The sequence below is a fragment of the Xiphophorus maculatus genome, chromosome 8, assembly GCF_002775205.1.
Source record: "Xiphophorus maculatus strain JP 163 A chromosome 8, X_maculatus-5.0-male, whole genome shotgun sequence".
Taxonomy (NCBI): domain Eukaryota; kingdom Metazoa; phylum Chordata; class Actinopteri; order Cyprinodontiformes; family Poeciliidae; genus Xiphophorus; species Xiphophorus maculatus.
Window position 1 is genome coordinate 12,220,432 of NC_036450.1, and position 17,357 is coordinate 12,237,788.

General features: G+C 36.4%; 2 protein-coding genes across 2 annotated transcripts; both read right to left on the reverse strand.

Moving 5' to 3' along the window:
• Window positions 1-15: 15 nt before the first annotated feature.
• LOC102224441 (relaxin-3-like) lies at window positions 16-2,560 on the reverse strand. Its single transcript, XM_005810009.2, has 2 exons — window positions 2,221-2,560; window positions 16-1,966 (listed from the first exon to the last, which is right to left on the reverse strand). Exons 1-2 carry the CDS (start codon window positions 2,414-2,416, stop codon window positions 1,620-1,622), a joined length of 543 nt encoding a protein of 180 aa, XP_005810066.1. The 5' UTR covers window positions 2,417-2,560; the 3' UTR covers window positions 16-1,619.
• A 574-nt stretch (window positions 2,561-3,134) lies between these two features.
• plgrkt (plasminogen receptor with a C-terminal lysine) lies at window positions 3,135-15,847 on the reverse strand. Its single transcript, XM_005810010.3, has 5 exons — window positions 15,737-15,847; window positions 15,276-15,364; window positions 4,823-4,953; window positions 4,593-4,702; window positions 3,135-3,567 (listed from the first exon to the last, which is right to left on the reverse strand). The coding sequence occupies exons 2-5, from the start codon at window positions 15,354-15,356 to the stop codon at window positions 3,440-3,442; spliced, it is 450 nt and encodes a 149-aa protein (XP_005810067.1). The 5' UTR covers window positions 15,357-15,364; window positions 15,737-15,847; the 3' UTR covers window positions 3,135-3,439.
• Window positions 15,848-17,357: the final 1,510 nt, after the last annotated feature.

Below are 17,357 nucleotides of genomic sequence, written 5' to 3' on the forward strand. Positions count from 1 at the left end.
CATACACTTTGCAAGGTGAAAAAAGATTTTAATATCAAAGATATTGAAATGTTTGCATCTTTTTATTAAAAATTGTGTTTAACAACCATGAATGCTCAACAATTAAACGCTTTGTGGAGCCTGCATTGTGTGAGCGATCATCAAGTTACACTGTAATGCCTCTGAAAGGTTTTTATTTTAATTTACATATTCTTTTTTAATGCATCACACATTCTGAATGATATAAGGGTTCATTATCAGCCTATGGAAAGCTTTAAAATAAGTGGATGCCTATATTTTGTGCAAGCTATTAGTTTATTTAAAGAGTTTTGTGATTTCTGGTCAGTTAGAGATGCTGTCTTTTGATATGAATATTTGCATTACATTACCAACCATAAATGAGTGGTAAGAAGGGCTGCTTTGTTTTTTTTTAATTCATGTCACTATTTTGGGAATATTTCAAGGGGACCTATTATGCAAAGTTCACTTTTTGCATGTTTTTGTATTTCAATTTGGCTCTCAGTTGCTTGTAAAAACAGTTCATGTGATTTAAAACAAAATCACCCACAAAAGACTATTTTTTGGAAGTAAGTTCATATGAACCTCCAAATTATTCAGGCGCTGCCCTGTTACCTAGCAACCGTTGCGGAGCTCCAGCATGTTTTTTTCAGCTGTTTTTACCGCATGTTTGTATAGCCATAGACGTATCCTAACTTGTTCAAGAAAACATAATAGGTCCCCTTTAAGACTAAGTATGATGGATATTGATGACTGAAGGCTTTAAAGAAATTATGCATTTTGAAATATTTTTTAATGATCAATTTTTTCTGCCATAAATGACAGATCCTTATTCATATTGTTCTTATTTAATTCAGTGCCTTTACTTTGTTAAAAATATTATAACTGCAAAAATTCATAAAACATGTTGAAAAATTGGAACTTAAAAGAGCAAGTTCAGTTATGCTTACTTTGTTTAAAGCTGTGAAAAAGGCATCTTTGTTTCAGTTGTACAACTTTTACTAATGATGAATTTGTGTTGTTTATGGTCAAATATGTTAATTTGTAAAGTGTGAGTTTATTTCATGACCAAAGATTTTTATACAAAGAAACATTTATACTGCTCGGCTCTTTTCCACATTCATTTCCAGCCAGTTGGATTGAGCTTTTACTGTGAATGTAAATGATCACAAATGTTTGGTGTAAAAAAAAAACGTGTTTACTCATTTAATTCACAAAAGATTTATTAATTTTGATCATAAAGTTAAGAGATTGTATTTTTTTTCTAAAGTCTGGATGTTTGTTTTTGATGGCAAATAAAATTCAGATCTTTGCCTTTTTGTTATCAAAGATATAAATAAAAATGATATTTCAATCTTCCAACAAAAAAAGTCACTGTCATTTAAGCACAATGACACTGTGTTAACGAGTCGTCCTGCAGTACTTAAAATTTATTCACGTTCCAAGGAAGGCGACAGTCAACATACAGAACATGAATTTTATTAAAATAAATTCAAAGACAAACAGTTAATGGCTGCTATTAAACAAATATGAACCAAATGTTTCCCTTCTTGTTTGCTCAAAACAAATTATTGTACAGTGCCTAATCTTTATTATCACACCAGACTTTTCTCCTTTCTGCCTCAGCACAACCGTCCGATATCGTTCTTGGTGCAGCCTTGGTTACAGCACATCCCCGCCACGCCCAGAGAAAAGTTTCTCTTCTTCTTGGTCACTACAAGCCGGTCGGCTGCGTCTTTATTCTGCACCTGCTCACCTAAAGCTATGGACTCCCTCGGCAGGCCTGGGGAGCCTGAAGACGATTGTTGTCTCTCGTTTGTGACTGTGAAGAGGGTCAAGAGGTCAGCTAGCGAGTTGGAGGCAGCAAAGGGGAGAGGAGAGTTATCGTCTCTGAGATCTGTGTCATACTGCCAGGTCCTCCGCTCGGCTTCGGGTGCAACATCACCGAGGGAAGTCCAGTGGAACAGCTCTGGAGGAAGAAAAAAAATCATCCTAAATTTATTAAATATTCTTCTCCCGAGATGATTTTAGAAAAAATGACTTTCAAAACTATTTCAGTTGATCATAATAACCTTTCTTCCAACTTTTTTCAACATTTTTTTTCAATTTTATTTAAATCTCGACTGTTCCACAGAGAAATGCAGATTTTAATTTTCCCACCACATTAATAAAATCTCACTGTGAGATTGAGATCTCAATAACAGAGTAAATAGTTTGACTCACCTCCTTCCCCCTCTGTGGACCGTTTCCACCGAGAGCCCCCGCAGGTGAAAATGACAGCTCTGATAAACTCTCTCCCGCACAGTTTCACCCCATAGTCCCTGGGCACAATCAGTCTGCTCATCACATCGGCTCCCACGCTGTTGCATGCGCCTCCGACGCACATCACGGCCAAGGCAACGGTCACCTTCCACAGCATCTTCACTAAAGGCTGAAACTGTAACCTAACTGGGAAGCTGAAATGTTTTTTTCAGAGTTGAGGATCCTGCTCCTGACTTTTTCACCTGCAGAGTTCAATTAAAGCCCATTGAAACAGCAACAAATGCTCCAGTTTTTCCTGCGTCTTGCTCCTCTGGTTCTCTCTGAGCCAGTGGCCACAACCTTATATACTGTAGTCGGTAGTTCAATCATGGACTTGTGTGTTTCTGCTGCCCGGCCGCCCTCCCTCCCTTCTCGCAACACACACGCACGTCACTTGGATTGATGGCACTGACGTACTTTTGAGTTATTTCTTTGTTGCAGTAATATAATTGCGGACACCGTCTATGCACGTAGATAAAAAAATAAAATACAGACGATGAAACAAAGATGAATAAAATGTTTTTGATTTTATTTTTTTTCCAGAAAGCGACAGATTATTACAAAATAATATCTGAGACAATGTTATTGCAAGATTTTTTTTTTTAGTGGCTTTACAAATACTTTCAATATGTCAGATGCAAATTATGCAAGTAAATATAAATGTACAAATAAAAAGCTTTGGTATGACGACCCCAATTATTGAGTAGTGAAGCAGAAACTGACTAATGAGATGCTGCACCAATAAATAAGTAATGACGGACATTCTGCCCCCTAGTGGTCGGAAATCATCACCTACGGTAATTGTCAGGAGCAAATAATGAGTCATTGACAGTGTCTGCTTATTACTATCATTTGTATTTTATACCACAACAGCACAGTAAATGTATACATTTAACTCATCTAAAATCAGTAAACTTCATCAGCCAATCAGCTTTCAATAATGACATTGCTATACAAAATCAAAACAGCTACAGATTTATTTAAAGGTTCATGATGTAGACTTGGTGCAAACCGCAGACTCCAACACGTTCAAGGAACCCAAATTGGACCTGACAGCTGTTCTCTATGATAAAACAGAAATAGCACAGGTGAACGCACCGGTCGGACGGTTTGGATCTTGATTCGTGTCACAACTGATGAATCACTTCTCCAAAAAAGAGATGAGGCCGGTTTTGGCCCGGCGGGCCTTCTCTATGCTCTCGTACGTTGGCGTCCCCAGAGGCAGGTCCAAACGATCGTGCTCAGACGCCATGATATTCTCAGCCTCGCCTAAAGGTCCAACGAAACCAAACATAAATGGAATGCGGCATATGGATGTCGTCTTCTACCCAAACATAAGACAGTCATTTTTCTTCTTTAATCCAGAAACATTTTGTGAATCAGTAGTTCTGCCTCTGAAAGTCAGTATGTTTGAGCTGTACTACAATCAATTCTTCCTGTAAGACATTTAAATAAATTCATATGCATGAATGATCAGTTTGGACCTTTTAATTATGCTTCTAATTATCTATATATTTTATTTTACTAACACTGGCTTACGTTTCTGAATATCCCAACTAATTTTTAAGGTTCTTAAACAACATGTGTAAACTTTTGATGCTGTGTCTGTTAGATCTACACAATACGTCTAAAACTGCTCACCTAGTTTGTTTTTAAAGTGGCAGTTTCATGCATTTTCCAGGCACAGTGACATTTTATAGCATAATCAAGTAACTATGTTACTTTTAGTTGTTATAAAAATGGTGTAAATATCAAACATGACTTAAAAGAAATGTTACTTTGCAATTTGATGCCTTGAAAATGAGCTTCTGTCTGTGTAAGAAGCTTCTACTCTTTCTGACACTCCGCCCTCACTGCATCATCACAATGTTTCTCCATTATGCAGTTTATAACCGTTCTTACGAGAGCTGGACTGAAAAGTAGTTGGTATGTTGAGCTCAGCAGATTCAGGACAGACAGGAACTTTGTGAAAGCAAGCGTTTAGGCACTCCGAATGGTTGACTGGAGGATTTATCAAACATCCATGAAAGAATCAACGCAACACTCCAGCGTTTCAATTAAATAACATTATAATATGATATAAACCTAAAAAAGTCCCATTTATACAGTACAATCTCTAAAAAAACATTTAAAGTTGTCGTGCCATCCTTCCACCATTGACAAATAAAGAGCCTGAATGATTTTAAAACACAAAATCAAAACGACATTTATGTTCATGACGCATGTTTGTTCATATCTCAACAGAAAAAACCCCCAAAGAACATGTTTCTACATCTACATCCAAATAGCCTCACCTCTCATCCGATAAATGAGTGTCCCATAGGCGCTGTCCATCTGATAGGCAAATATGAAACCGAGAGGAATAATCGGAGCCAGCATGCCGGGATTTTTTCTTTTAATGGCTCTGAGGATGACCAGACAAAAAGAAGCAAGGTGTTCACATTTTTGGCAACACATTTTATATTGGTCATCACCCAATATCTTCCTCTCAGACTGTAAACAGTGTGGCTGTTCCACATCTCACCCTGCTGTTAGTCCCAATGTGGCCACTGTAAAGAAGGAGCCGAAGTATTTGAGAGACTCTCTGGACCAGGCAATCTGCATGGCCATCTGTCTCTCTCTCATCTGGTTCTGCATCAGGATCTGACGCTCCATCTATGCAGAAACACACAAGCATAAACAGATGCACATCAGGAAAGAGGACGTCATTAGACACTTAAATACAAAATAAAATGTGTATGAAGAACTTAGTTAACGTGAAAATAATAAAATAACATTTCAATTTTAAATAATTTGGGTTTGGTCCTTTCAGAATTGATCCCCACAGGAGCCTAGATGGAGCTAATCTGTTAAAATTGAACTTAATGCCAAAAGGCAAAAAGCTTTAAAAAAAAAAAAAGTACTTTTTGTTAAAACCTTTGCTGTTTAAGGTCAGATAATGTTACTTTAATTACAATTTGGCAAAAACAAGCATAATGGGAAGTTATATTCCAACTAGAAATTCAAAAGTCTACATGACTCAAGTTTATCAGTATCCTGGACTAGGCGACATGGCTTAAAAAAAAATCTCAGATTTTTTTAAAGCCAATTTCTGATTTTAATGGATATGTTTCATCACACTTTTTTGTTAAAAAGAAATAAGCAATGACAGAAAATTATTTTAAAAATAGGCTTTCAATCATTCCCTCTGTGAGTTGACCAGAATTCAAACTTGAAATAAAGAAGCTGTGAAACACGCCTATCAATCAAGATGCTCTCTTGATGCTTTCCTGGCCAACATATACGCAACTACACAAACCCAAAGAGTGCATTAGTAAAAAAAAAAAAAATTAAAAAATCCAGATTTTCCAAAAATTAAATCTTCAAAAACAAAACAAAAAAGATTACTTGATAAAATTAGTTCATTGCCCAATCCAAAAGTATCAAGTAAAAGGTTTATAGGACAAGTTTCTTTATATTTTTGCATATATCCCACATTCTAAAATTGAAACTACAGAAGGAGGCAGCAAGTCGGCCATGTCAGACGCTGCCGGGGGTAAATCAAGGTGGAGCCAGTCAGTCAGTCCAGGGTCAGGGATGCTGCATCCATGCTGATTAACCTCAGGAAGGTGAAAGCTTTGTTTTTAGTTTCCTGTTCGACACGCACACAATGGCCTGTGTCCATTTAGACAAATACATGCGTCCTGCAGAGCCCTACTGAGTGACATTCTCAGTTAAAAAGCCTTTTATTTTTTAAAAGTGAAAGTGTCAAAGATGAGTTTTTGTTTTCAGCCACCAGGGAAGTGACTCTGACCTGATGATGGTTCAAAGCTAGCATTCAGCTGAGCTAACAATGTATGTGAAAATAGTAAATTGGACTGTTTTCCACAAGCTGTTGATTTGACAAATTTACATTGACAGATGCATTGTGTCAATGTTAGGCGCAAGAAACAAAATTGCACAATTAACACAAAAAGATTTTCAAGCCACAAGAAACGACATCTAATTTTTGGGGAAGAAAATGAGGAGGGTGCAGGGGGGAAAGATGGAACAAATGAAATAAATTGAATTCTTAGGAAACTGAGCAAAACAGGGGCGTTTGTTTGAATGAGTCAGAAGCAATTTAATAAGACTTTATGAGGGAGTTGGCTACACTTCGATTCACTCCCAGCATGAAATGTCTTTAACTTGTCAAACGCCAGGCAAGGCCACTCAGTGCCTTCCTCAGGATGACAGTAGGCATGATAAGTAGCCTGGCAACCCATTATCAGCCACATCGGTCATTTCGCTCAAACTGAGGTCCTTAGCAAGTTGAACACATTCAGAATCTCACAAAAACATTCATAAACTTTGAATTTCTTCTTTTGTGGTGTCCATTAATATTTCACCCCCTTTAACTCTAATTCCTTACAATAAAATCTACAGCGAACAAGTGTCTTTATAAGCAGTAAAAAAAAAGAGCACTTAATTCTAATTTACTTATTAATCCTTATTAACATCAGAGGTCCTTAGAGAAAATCAGGGAACAAAGTAAAAAAATATAGCCTTTATGAAAAACAAGGAAGAACCTTCAGCAGATGATTGGTGGAAATTTTTGTCAAACCCCCTCAAATGCTAGGTGGTGAAGGCATAATGCTTATTGGTGCATTTTTAGCACAGATCAAAGATCTTATTGTAAGATAATACATTAACTGAATGTTTCAAGTTCTATCTAAATATTCCTAATTTAGCTAATTTACCTTCAAAAGACTTTAATACATGGATTTTGTGCTAAATTCAAATTAACCATCTACAGTCCAATATTCTAATTTTAATGTTGATTAAAATGCACACAACACTCATCAGCTCTGCCATTTGTACAGACTATGAAAACTACGACTTTCTTTCCATTTAACAATAATGCAGCACTTTGTATTGGTCTATTGCATACAGGGACGTTTGTTGGTTCTCACATAAGATGTGAAAAATTTTCAAAGGGTATCAAACCAAACATACAAATGCTTTGAATAATGTGGCCTTATATCTGTTGGTTTATTATGGAGCTAAAAATTCACAAATGCACAGGACAAGATTCTTGTGCACTTGTGAATCTCGTTCTGTGCATTTGTGAATCTTTTGCATTTGTGGATCTTGTCCTGTGAATTTGTGGATCTTGGTCTGTGCATTTGTGAATTATGAGACAGTTTTAGCTCCACAAAGTACTTAGGCGGGTCATACCGTCAGGCCCAATTTGTCGATCCACCTTAGGCAACAGCCTCTTCTCCAACATTAACCAGATTTTGTCAGGTGATCTAACTCCTTTTGTGCGTTTCCAGCTCTTCCTGAACTCCAATATTTTTCATATGAGAAAACAAAAAAGTCCCTGCTGGTAAAGACATGACGCATTTCTTGAAGGAGACCAGGTGGGTTAATTACAGACTTAAGTAAACTAATGCTAGTTAGTTTTGGCAAAGAGAGAAACTACACAGCAAAGTTAACCTGTAATCATGAGGCCAAAGCGTCACTTGAGGGTAAAATTACAGTCTAAGCTACTTACACTCACAAAGCGCAATCAACTCTTAAACTGAATTAATTGTATTTTCCTTAAATATACAGTTGGACTGAATGCGAAGAGTGTGATCAGCCGCTGTGAGTTTTATATTACTTTAACCAACAACGGTCAACTGTGGCAAAACAAAAGTCCTACGCAAGGAGTTTCAGGAAGTCTTGAGAGTTTGCAAAGGCAATAAACATACAGATGCATCACCAGGACTGACTGTGAGTGGTTCAGTCTTTTCATTGCACTCTGCAGGAAGAAAGACAACATTTGCTTAGGCATTCTTTTTCAAAAGTAATGCTTCAATACATACAAACACTCTCAATGTTGCAGAGCAACAGAAACGTCATGGAGTCAGTCTAAGATTATGCAAAGACTTCAGAGTTATAAAATATATAAATGAAGTCTCCAAGGGAAAACAAGAAGTCATGTAGGGAAAAGATATGTTGACGCTTATTTTTTTCTGATGCTTTCTATTTCTATATAAAAGTCAGAAATGTTTTGTCTTAATTCAGTGGGAAGTGTTCAAATATGGAGTTTGGAGTAAATAGATAATGGATAGAAGGAAGGAAGCAAAGAAAAAAAGTTAGGAGGATACAAAGAAGGGAGGCAAAATACAAGGTTAAAAAAAGGAAAGACAAGACAGAGGGAAGGAGGAAGAACACAAGCAAAGACAAGAAATAAAATTATGAATGAATGAAGAAAAGTAAGAGGGAAGAAAACAAGGATAGAAAGAATGAAGGACACACAGAAGGAAAGAAGGACACAAAGGAGAAGGTAAACAGTGAAGGAAGTGAAGAGAGGTAATTTGACAGGAAGGACGACACAATGAAAAAAGCCAAAGGGAGGACAGCAGGTAACACAAAAAAGACAGAAAAGAAGTAATGACCCAGGGGAGTAAAGACAGCAGGACACAAGAGAGGAAAGAAGGAAGTTACCGTAAGGAAGCACATGAGGACAAAACTGAGGAAGGAAGAAACAAAGAAAAGAAGAAATAAAGGAAGGCTAACAAGAACATTTACAAGGATGACAGGAAAGACACAAAGGAGGACGAATCTTAGGAAACATTAAGTCTGTGGAAAATGAACAAAATCTGAATATATAAATAGCTTTACACACCCATATTTTCATTGTCCATACTTCTCCAGACTGGAGTTACAAAAAGTATACTTTAGCAATGTTTCAAATGTAAAATGAACTAAATAGCTTACATCGAATAAAGGCATAAGTCGCAGTTACACTTACTGCAAGAGAGCCCTAGAGGGAAACATGGCCATTCAGAGTGAACGGCTGACTACCATGACTGTGATCTGGAAATGACTGGAGGTTTTAACCATGTTTTTTTGAGGAGTTTTAGTAGAAAGTTTCACACCTGCATTAAATCTGAAACCAACCCTTGGAATCCACTGATAGGACCTGCGACACGTGCTTACCGCACCGATGACTCATTCCAGGAAGTGGGAACTTACAGCAGCGTTAGACCCAAGAGCTTCGGTAATGAGAGTTTCTCTCATCACCGAAGCTGAGTAATGTTTCGAAGCAGAAACCCGCTGAGGCAGAAACTAATACAAGTCGATGGTTCTAGAAAGTGATGATGGTGCACATTAATGAGAACAGAAACCATGAAATGACCCAGGTATATACATTACACTTAACCGTAGAGAGAAAAGTCAAGTAGAATTCGTACTGATTTTTCATTGAATCTGAAACAGACTACAAAGGCTAATTTAGGTAAACAAATTCAGTCACTGCTCAAATAACTGCTTGGTAAAAGTCAATAAGGAGCCCATTTGGGATGAGGTCCAGCTAGCATCCTTTTGATCAAGATGCCCCAACTTTGACTTTGTGTATTTTAATGTCTAACTCCAGTTAAAGTCAAGTTTATCTGTACAGCACATTTCAGCAGCAAATCAGTTCAAAGTGATTTACATAAAATAAAAGGCTGTGCAGAAAAAAAACTACTTCCACTTCAACTATCTGGAATAGCGTCCAAAGCACATATGGAGGAGGAACTGTGATGCTGCGGGCCTGTTCCCATCCAAATAGACTTGGAACATTGTTAAAGTCCGTGGCTTAATAACCGTTTATTAGAGCATTTTGAATAGCTGGTTGCTTCACACAAGGAAACCCAAAATTAGCTCATTATTAGATCTCTAATGCTTCTTTAGACACAAAGTTTAAAGCATTCTACCATGACCTAAGTTCAGTAAGAAACCTGTGGGGTGAGCTGAAGAGAGCAAACATAACAGAAGCGTCAGGACTGATCTGAAGAGGCTTGTTCACAGCAGGAGTACAGCCAAACCATTGTCTTATAACGCTCAAAGGATTTTCTCAAGATAAACGTTGGAGTTTCCGAAATCTTTCAATGAATGATGATGATGCAATAAAAGTTGGGTTTCCTTCTGAACTCTTCACCGACAGTGCCAGTAAATATGGAACGGTGTTACTTGATGACAACTTAGTTGTGCTGAAAACTTTGATGAGAATTTAAAGCGGTACGTGTTCTTGGAAACGGTTCAAACGTTCTGCACGCTGGCGACATCACAGAGTATGACAAAGTGGTTTTGAGAAAGGCCGGACAAGCCGAGACAGTGACTGGAAACAGCAGTGAAGAAAAAAACAATGAAAAGAAGAAATGAGACATGAATCCAGTCTGAAGGTGACAAAGTGAGAAGAAAATGAGGCTAAATCCAAGCCAGGAGCTCACTGACATTTATAAGGGCTTCAGCCTGAATCAAATTTGGGCAAAAGCTTGAGAAAAAAAAATGTGCAGAAATCATCACAAATCAGCCTAGATATTCACACTTCACTGTAGCAGCTGTTGGGAGGGGAAGCAGAAGTATATAAGTCAAACAACACAGAGGGAAGCACACACTCAAAACAAGTAGCACCTACATACGATCGATTGCTTTTTATGCCACACTGATAAACTCAAGATATATAGTAACCTGGAATAACTAAGTTTCAACACAAAGTTTTAATCAGTATATCTCATAGATCTCTGATTGGTTTCTTTTAAGGCTTTTTCTCTCCAAATAATACAAAATAGAAGAAAGATTTACAGAAATACATGAGCTCCTGAGGAGATGACACACTTCCCAATGATTAATATTTCATAATCATATTCATAGTGTATTGCAAGAACATGTGGTTATGTGACAATGAATATAGTCAGTATCAGGAGGTTGCTCAGTCATTTTGGCTTCATCAAGTTTTGATCACCTGTGAACTTTAACAGGAGTTGAATGACTTGGAAACTAATAATAAAACATTGTAAAATGAGTACCTTTTATTTACCATTTATTTAATTTTTATCTGAAAATAACAAGTCTAAAATTTAATTTTCTATTGACAATCAATGGAAGAATCTTTTATTTGCTTTATAGCAACTAAGGGCACAGAAAGACCTCCTTGCCATCACCCTAATCATTAGCTTCCTCCACAGATTTACTTTAGGACTCTGACTGAACCACTTTAAAATATTAATATTGCTTCCAGTTAGAAAGAGCATGCTGGTGAAATTAAAATACTAGTTTAAACCTAATTCTGCACGTGGTATGAATAATTAAGTGCTAAACTGAATTATTGTTATTGTTATTGAACTGAATTATTATTTGGATATATGGCAACAGAATATACCAACACATATTGGAGTTATTCTGGTTTGAATACATTCTTCAAGGAGATTCAGACTACTTGTTTGGGGGAACTAACACTCATATTAGGACATTTAAAGTTAGTCAGGCAAACTGTACCAGACATTATATTGATTTAACCAAACCCGTCAACTGCAAATGCACAATACAAGAATTGTAGAAGTGGATATGATAATTCAATACCTTATCATGAAAATCACACCCAAAAACACTTTTAATTTTGAACGGCAAACACAAAGAAAATCCACAAAACCCCACGGGGTTCATGCCAACTTCACCCGCAAGGAGATTCCAACCAACAACCTTTTACATGTGACCACTGCACCATCATGCTGCCCCCTGTCACAATCTAGCATGTGCTCAAAGAATACAGAACCAACTCTATGAAATTCCTGGAGAGACTACATTTCAGGGAGGTTTCTCAGTAAGATGTGAGCAGAAGTTCACTCTCTGCAATCGTGCAACTCAGTTTCCAAATGTTCTCTGTGTAACTTCTCTACTGGAATTAAGTTGACATTTACATGCTGTCACAATCCGATGCAGAGGCGTTCTTCCTCTTTGGCAAAATTATTAAGAATAATACAAACCAGTTTTGCCATCATGACCCTGCAAAGACTGAATATAATAATATATATATATATATATATATATATATATATATATATATATATATAAATAATATAATGAATGGAAATCCATCTAAAAGTCTAAATATCATCAACAAACTAAAAAGTTGCAAGGTTGATGTTCTGTACCTCTTTAAAAAGATGCATCATTTTGAAATGAAAAAAAAAGTACATCAGGGGAGCAAAACATGGGCAGCTTTTCAAAAGGAATCAAGCTGGGATCTAATATCCAGTGTTCTTTACGCCGCTTTAAGGTTGTTGTTTTGTTTTTTTTTCATTTTCAAATTAGTTAATGTAGAGTGCAAGGCAAGACCTTGGATCACCTCCATGCTCACATTAACGCAAAATATGGTAGAGAAGAACTAGCAGCCAAATATTTTTCAGAAAAAAGACAATGCCTACGTCATTTCATTGCTTGCATTTGCTTTTTAAGGCATGCGTCAGGAAAATCAGACCAATAGCCAGTAAATGTTATGGTGGATCTCTGGAGGCCATTATTCAAACACAATGACTGCGTAGCTTTGACTTAAGGCAACAGCACGACAGGGATCAATTAACCATGACCGATGGGACGTAAAAAACAGACAGAAAGACATTTTTGACATCTTAATGCAGGGGGAGGCAACAACGTAGCTTTGTGTAGACGTTTTAAAACGACAAGGGTCACTCTGACTTATTCAATTAGGCAAATTAAATTTCAAATGCAAAAAAATAAAGTAGTTAAATTATTTCATATAATTGACCAGTAAGAGCTCTCACCCTCAGTGACCCAGGACATTTTTACTGAATGTTTCATCTACGCCACATTTTTATTTAATTTTTCACGTTGCTTAAAGTATTCAATTAAACTGTATACAAGGTGATTCTGAGTGTGCACTATAAAAACTGAAAGCAGCTAAAGACAGTTGGGGCTATGAAACAATGCAGAGCCACTTCAGTAATGCATAAATATGCATCTAATATCCCTCAATGAATCATCTTCAGGACTCAGATGAGGGTGCTGTGAAATTCAATTGCCAAACCTTTGGCATCACTGTATTGTGTTGTATTAGTCATCATCTTCCACGTTTAAAGCTGAAAAAAACTGAGAGGATTTCAGGTGCAGACCACAGAGAGACCCTTTTGGGTCTAAATTTTATAATTTCGTTGACATTATGACACTCACGAATCCCACCTGCTGCTCGACGGCTTGCAGGCATGAATGAATCAAACAAAATTATCTCTAATGGACAACATGGGTGGGGAGGGGAATAATATTTTGTTTGAATTAAAAAAACATGGAACAACAAAAAATAATAATGAGAGCAATAAAATCCTGTTTTCTCCAAATAGAAATACGAGGACAGCTTTGAAACGGTGGATTTGTGACTCATAACAAAACAAAAACGCCTGACGGACATGAGAGGTTAGTGTTTCATTCTGATGTATGGATGTAACATCTACCCAAGTATCCATGCTGTCATATTTTGAGTACATTATTTAATGAATCCAGGAATCCATCCTATCCTGGAAGGCATTTGCTTTAATCTCCCTTTACTCTGCTATACCTAAAAAAAACCAAGAGCAACAAATAAGCTCCTTCATTTATGTTTCTTATTTTAGAAACAATAGTGCAATAACAGAATGATTAAAACCAAAGAACACAGACAAGTAAGGAATAAATTTTCATACGCAATTATAAGTGGTCTAGGTCAGTGGTGTCAAACTCCAGTCCTCAAGGGCCACTATCCTGCAGTTTTTAGATGTGCCAGTTTTTAGAGGTACAAAACACTGGACTGAAATGGCTTAATTTCCTCCTTCTTGTGTAGAGGCCTGCTAATGACGTAATTATTCTATTCAGGTGTGGTGCAGCAGAGGCGCATCTAAAAGTTGCAGGGCAGTGGCCCTCCAGGACTGGAGTTTGACCCCTGTGGTCTAGGTAACAAAATGTTCACCTCTGTATCACGTCCGACAGCTCAGTGGAAAGAGCAGATGTCTTACAATCTGAAAGTTATGGGTTTAATTTAAGTTTCCTCCTGTCACATGTTGATGTGTCCCTAGGCAAGGGACCCAAACCAAAGTCAATCTGTATATTGGTATGAATGTGCGACTGGTAAATGTGGCTCTAAAGTGTTTTATAAATTCAGCCCATTTACACCTGTTTGAGCAGTAACAGAGGCTTTTTACCTCATTAGTGGGTGTCTTGGTATTAAAAATATTTATTAGGCAGAATAGAAACCTTTTATTGCAGGTTTACAGAAGGTTTGGTGAAATATTAACATCGTGTTGCGGACCTGCCCATTCTTATTCAGTTACTTTCAGACATAATGTCTTGTCTCATTCTTGAAAAGATACATCCAGAATAGCAGTGACAGACATGATGAAACCAAGGTTCTTCTACTAACACATTATTCAAATGTTCAACTTGGTGGTGATGCATTTTCAGCATTATGATTAAATCTTCAGTGCATGAGCATGGTGACGCATCCTGCTCAGCAACAACTAAAACCAGAAGAACCTAAGCAAATATCTTAACTTTCCTGGATATATATTTGAAAGGTATACATGTTATATATGTATAAGTTTGTTAAAAAACAAAAAGTATTTTAATGTATATTCACCACACCTTCAGTGTATATATATTTGCTTCTGTTGCTGTTGTTCATCTCTTCTTCTGGGGTGGTTGGGTTAGGATTTTTTTTTTCTTTTTATACACACAAAAATTGTAGCCTATTTAAAATATGAGCTCTGAAAATGAAAACCTTAAAAACAAAAAAGTTAATTCTCCTGTGACACAAGAAGCACAATTAAAGAGAACATGGGCCTGCTCATGAAAATGGCACCGTTGAAAAAATAGGATCAAATCTGCCATTCAAGACAACTTAAGATGCACTTTTCTGTGAACCTTTCAGTAGCAATTTTGCTAGAACTCAGGCTTCTCATCTGTCTTTTTAGTCAAACACTGCACAGGTGGCTCATTTATAAGACTAATTTTTTTGTTTCTCAATATTGAAAAAACACGTACTCTATTAAAAATATAAGATGCAATGGAGCTAATCAGCTAATCAGCTTAACTCATGACCTGAAGCAGTCCACAATGATTTTAGTTAATGAACTGATGCATCTGTTAAAAGTGTAACAGCCAAACTCCTTTAAAGTACAGTACGAGCTTTTTCTGGTGTTGGAGTCACCTTGACTTACCTGCAACCGTGAATTGTTAAGCATGAACTCCTGCTGCTTTTGTAAGTTTGCATCCATGGATTTAGACATGAGAAAGCCCATGTTTGAAACTGGGAAGTAAAACATAGAGAAAGACAAAATGTTATTCTGCAATTGAAACAAAAGCAACAACACTTTTTTCATGTTATAGTGACCTTGCAAGGCTACAGAGAAAATACGTCCTTGTTTAGCATGGGGTTAACTAGCAAATATAAGCACATTCGCTTTTTATTTCTATTATAAAACCGAATATTCTGCATTGTGCATTGCTTAAAAGCTTGAGATAGTTTCATACATGTTTGTCTCAGTTAACTCGGGAAACAAGTGAGAGGAGCTAATATGGCTAACCTAATTACATAGCTTATTCTGTTCCTCCTTAAAGGATTTCGTTTTAACCCATTAATTTTAAGTTTTGGCTAACTATAAATAAAAGTTTTACATACCTATAATACTTTGAAATGTAAAAGTAAGAGGAACTATATTACAAAAAGAGAAACATTCAAGGATGTTTACAAAAGCAAAGACAACGTGAGCTGCAGTCCTAGAAACGGAAGTTTATTAATGCCTTACTTCCGGGAAGATCTTCAAAATAAGTTACATATTATTGTTTTTATTCGTTAGTTCTTAACTTAGAGATGTCGGGTTTATAAATAACAAAAGCTATTTCTTAGTTTCTGCACAAATTAGAGTTAAAAATGGATTAAATCTGTTTGCCAGCTGCTGTTATTATTTTGTGTCCAGCAGTGTCTTCACACTGCTGCAGAGAAGACAAAGAAATGGCTCCCTCTGTTGAAAAAACAAGGTTTTAAAGATTATAGAAATAAAACAAAAGTTTTAATTATAATAATTCTTTTTAAAGTTAAAAATCTGAACTAAGAACCTGAAGGAAAAAACATTTATATATCTCCAGAAATGAGGAGGAAAAATAAATAAAAAAGCTGAAGATATGTAGAATTTCTTGCAAGTCTACAACACATTTTACACTCTATGCATGTTATGGACATATATTCAGGCTAAAAAAAAGAGACTGCAACCTTTGATAGTTCAATTATTTCTAGGGATTTATGTATTAGAACATAATAAAATCAACTTGTCCTCTACCATCATCAAGAGTGAAAACACAAATACTTCCATAATTTCAACAGTTATTAAAAAAAGACTTAGCCTGTAACTTAAGCCAAATATTTTTTCTTCTTCAATACTTCCAGACAAAGTAAAGCCAATTTTTTTGGTATCTCTGTCTTCTTATGAACTTTAACCTTCACCATATTAAGGCGAGACAGAGAGATGACATAGACTTTAGCGCTTGTCTTTTTTATCTCTCTCTTGGCTGCACAGTTGGCTCTTGAGGTAAAACCTGCTGTCTTATTTCTTTTTTACTTGTGAATATATTTATACTGTGCTGTGAGCACTTCAAATTTCTTCTTTGTGCACACAAACTTGGGCAATAAGCTCCTTCTAAATAATGTTTCTCTATGTAGAATGATGGAGTTTTTGATTGCTTGTTGATATTATAACCCTTCCCAGATTGATGGGTAGAAACAGATACTTCTCTTAAGAAATTGCTGACGTCTTTCCACCTTGGTATTCTGTTCAGAGTACTCTCCTATGTATAACATTTAGGTGTTCTTACCTTTTATGATCACTAGATATTGTGAATTTGATTAATAAAACTAAGCGGTTACCTTCCCATTTACATCCTGTGGGAACATCTAAAGAGGACTGAGTTCTTCCCACAAATGTTTTTCCCAAAAACATTTTGTTTAATACACACAGGCACAAAAATATATGTTGTGTGTTTCGCCAGTGCTTTAAAATTATAATTCAAATATTTTCTTCATACTAATCTATTTTTTGGAGGATAACCCAGAAACTTTAAGATTGACTTACCTTTCATTGGGACTGCAAAAAAAGAAAGAGAGGAAGAAAGAAACAAAGAAAGGATGAAAGAGGCAAAAAAACATTAACAAAAAAATCTTACCAGGGCTTTTTCTGGTAACATTATTTAACACTAACGTCTGAATTTAGCAGAGGAAAAGCAGTTTCCACACAAGAGTTTTCACC

Bases quoted from the DNA above. Each gene is read 5' to 3' on its own strand.
- plgrkt (XM_005810010.3), bottom strand. From the start codon at position 15,356: ATGGGCTTTCTCATGTCTAAATCCATGGATGCAAACTTACAAAAGCAG. The intron at 4,703-4,822 runs GTGAGATGTGGA...GGTCATCCTCAG, and splicing joins ACATTGGGACTAACAGCAGG to AGCCATTAAAAGAAAAAATC. The intron at 3,568-4,592 runs GTGAGGCTATTT...TTGGACCTTTAG, and splicing joins ACTCATTTATCGGATGAGAG to GCGAGGCTGAGAATATCATG.
- LOC102224441 (XM_005810009.2), bottom strand. From the start codon at position 2,416: ATGCTGTGGAAGGTGACCGTTGCCTTGGCCGTGATGTGCGTCGGAGGC. The intron at 1,967-2,220 runs GTGAGTCAAACT...TTCTTCCTCCAG, and splicing joins GTCCACAGAGGGGGAAGGAG to AGCTGTTCCACTGGACTTCC.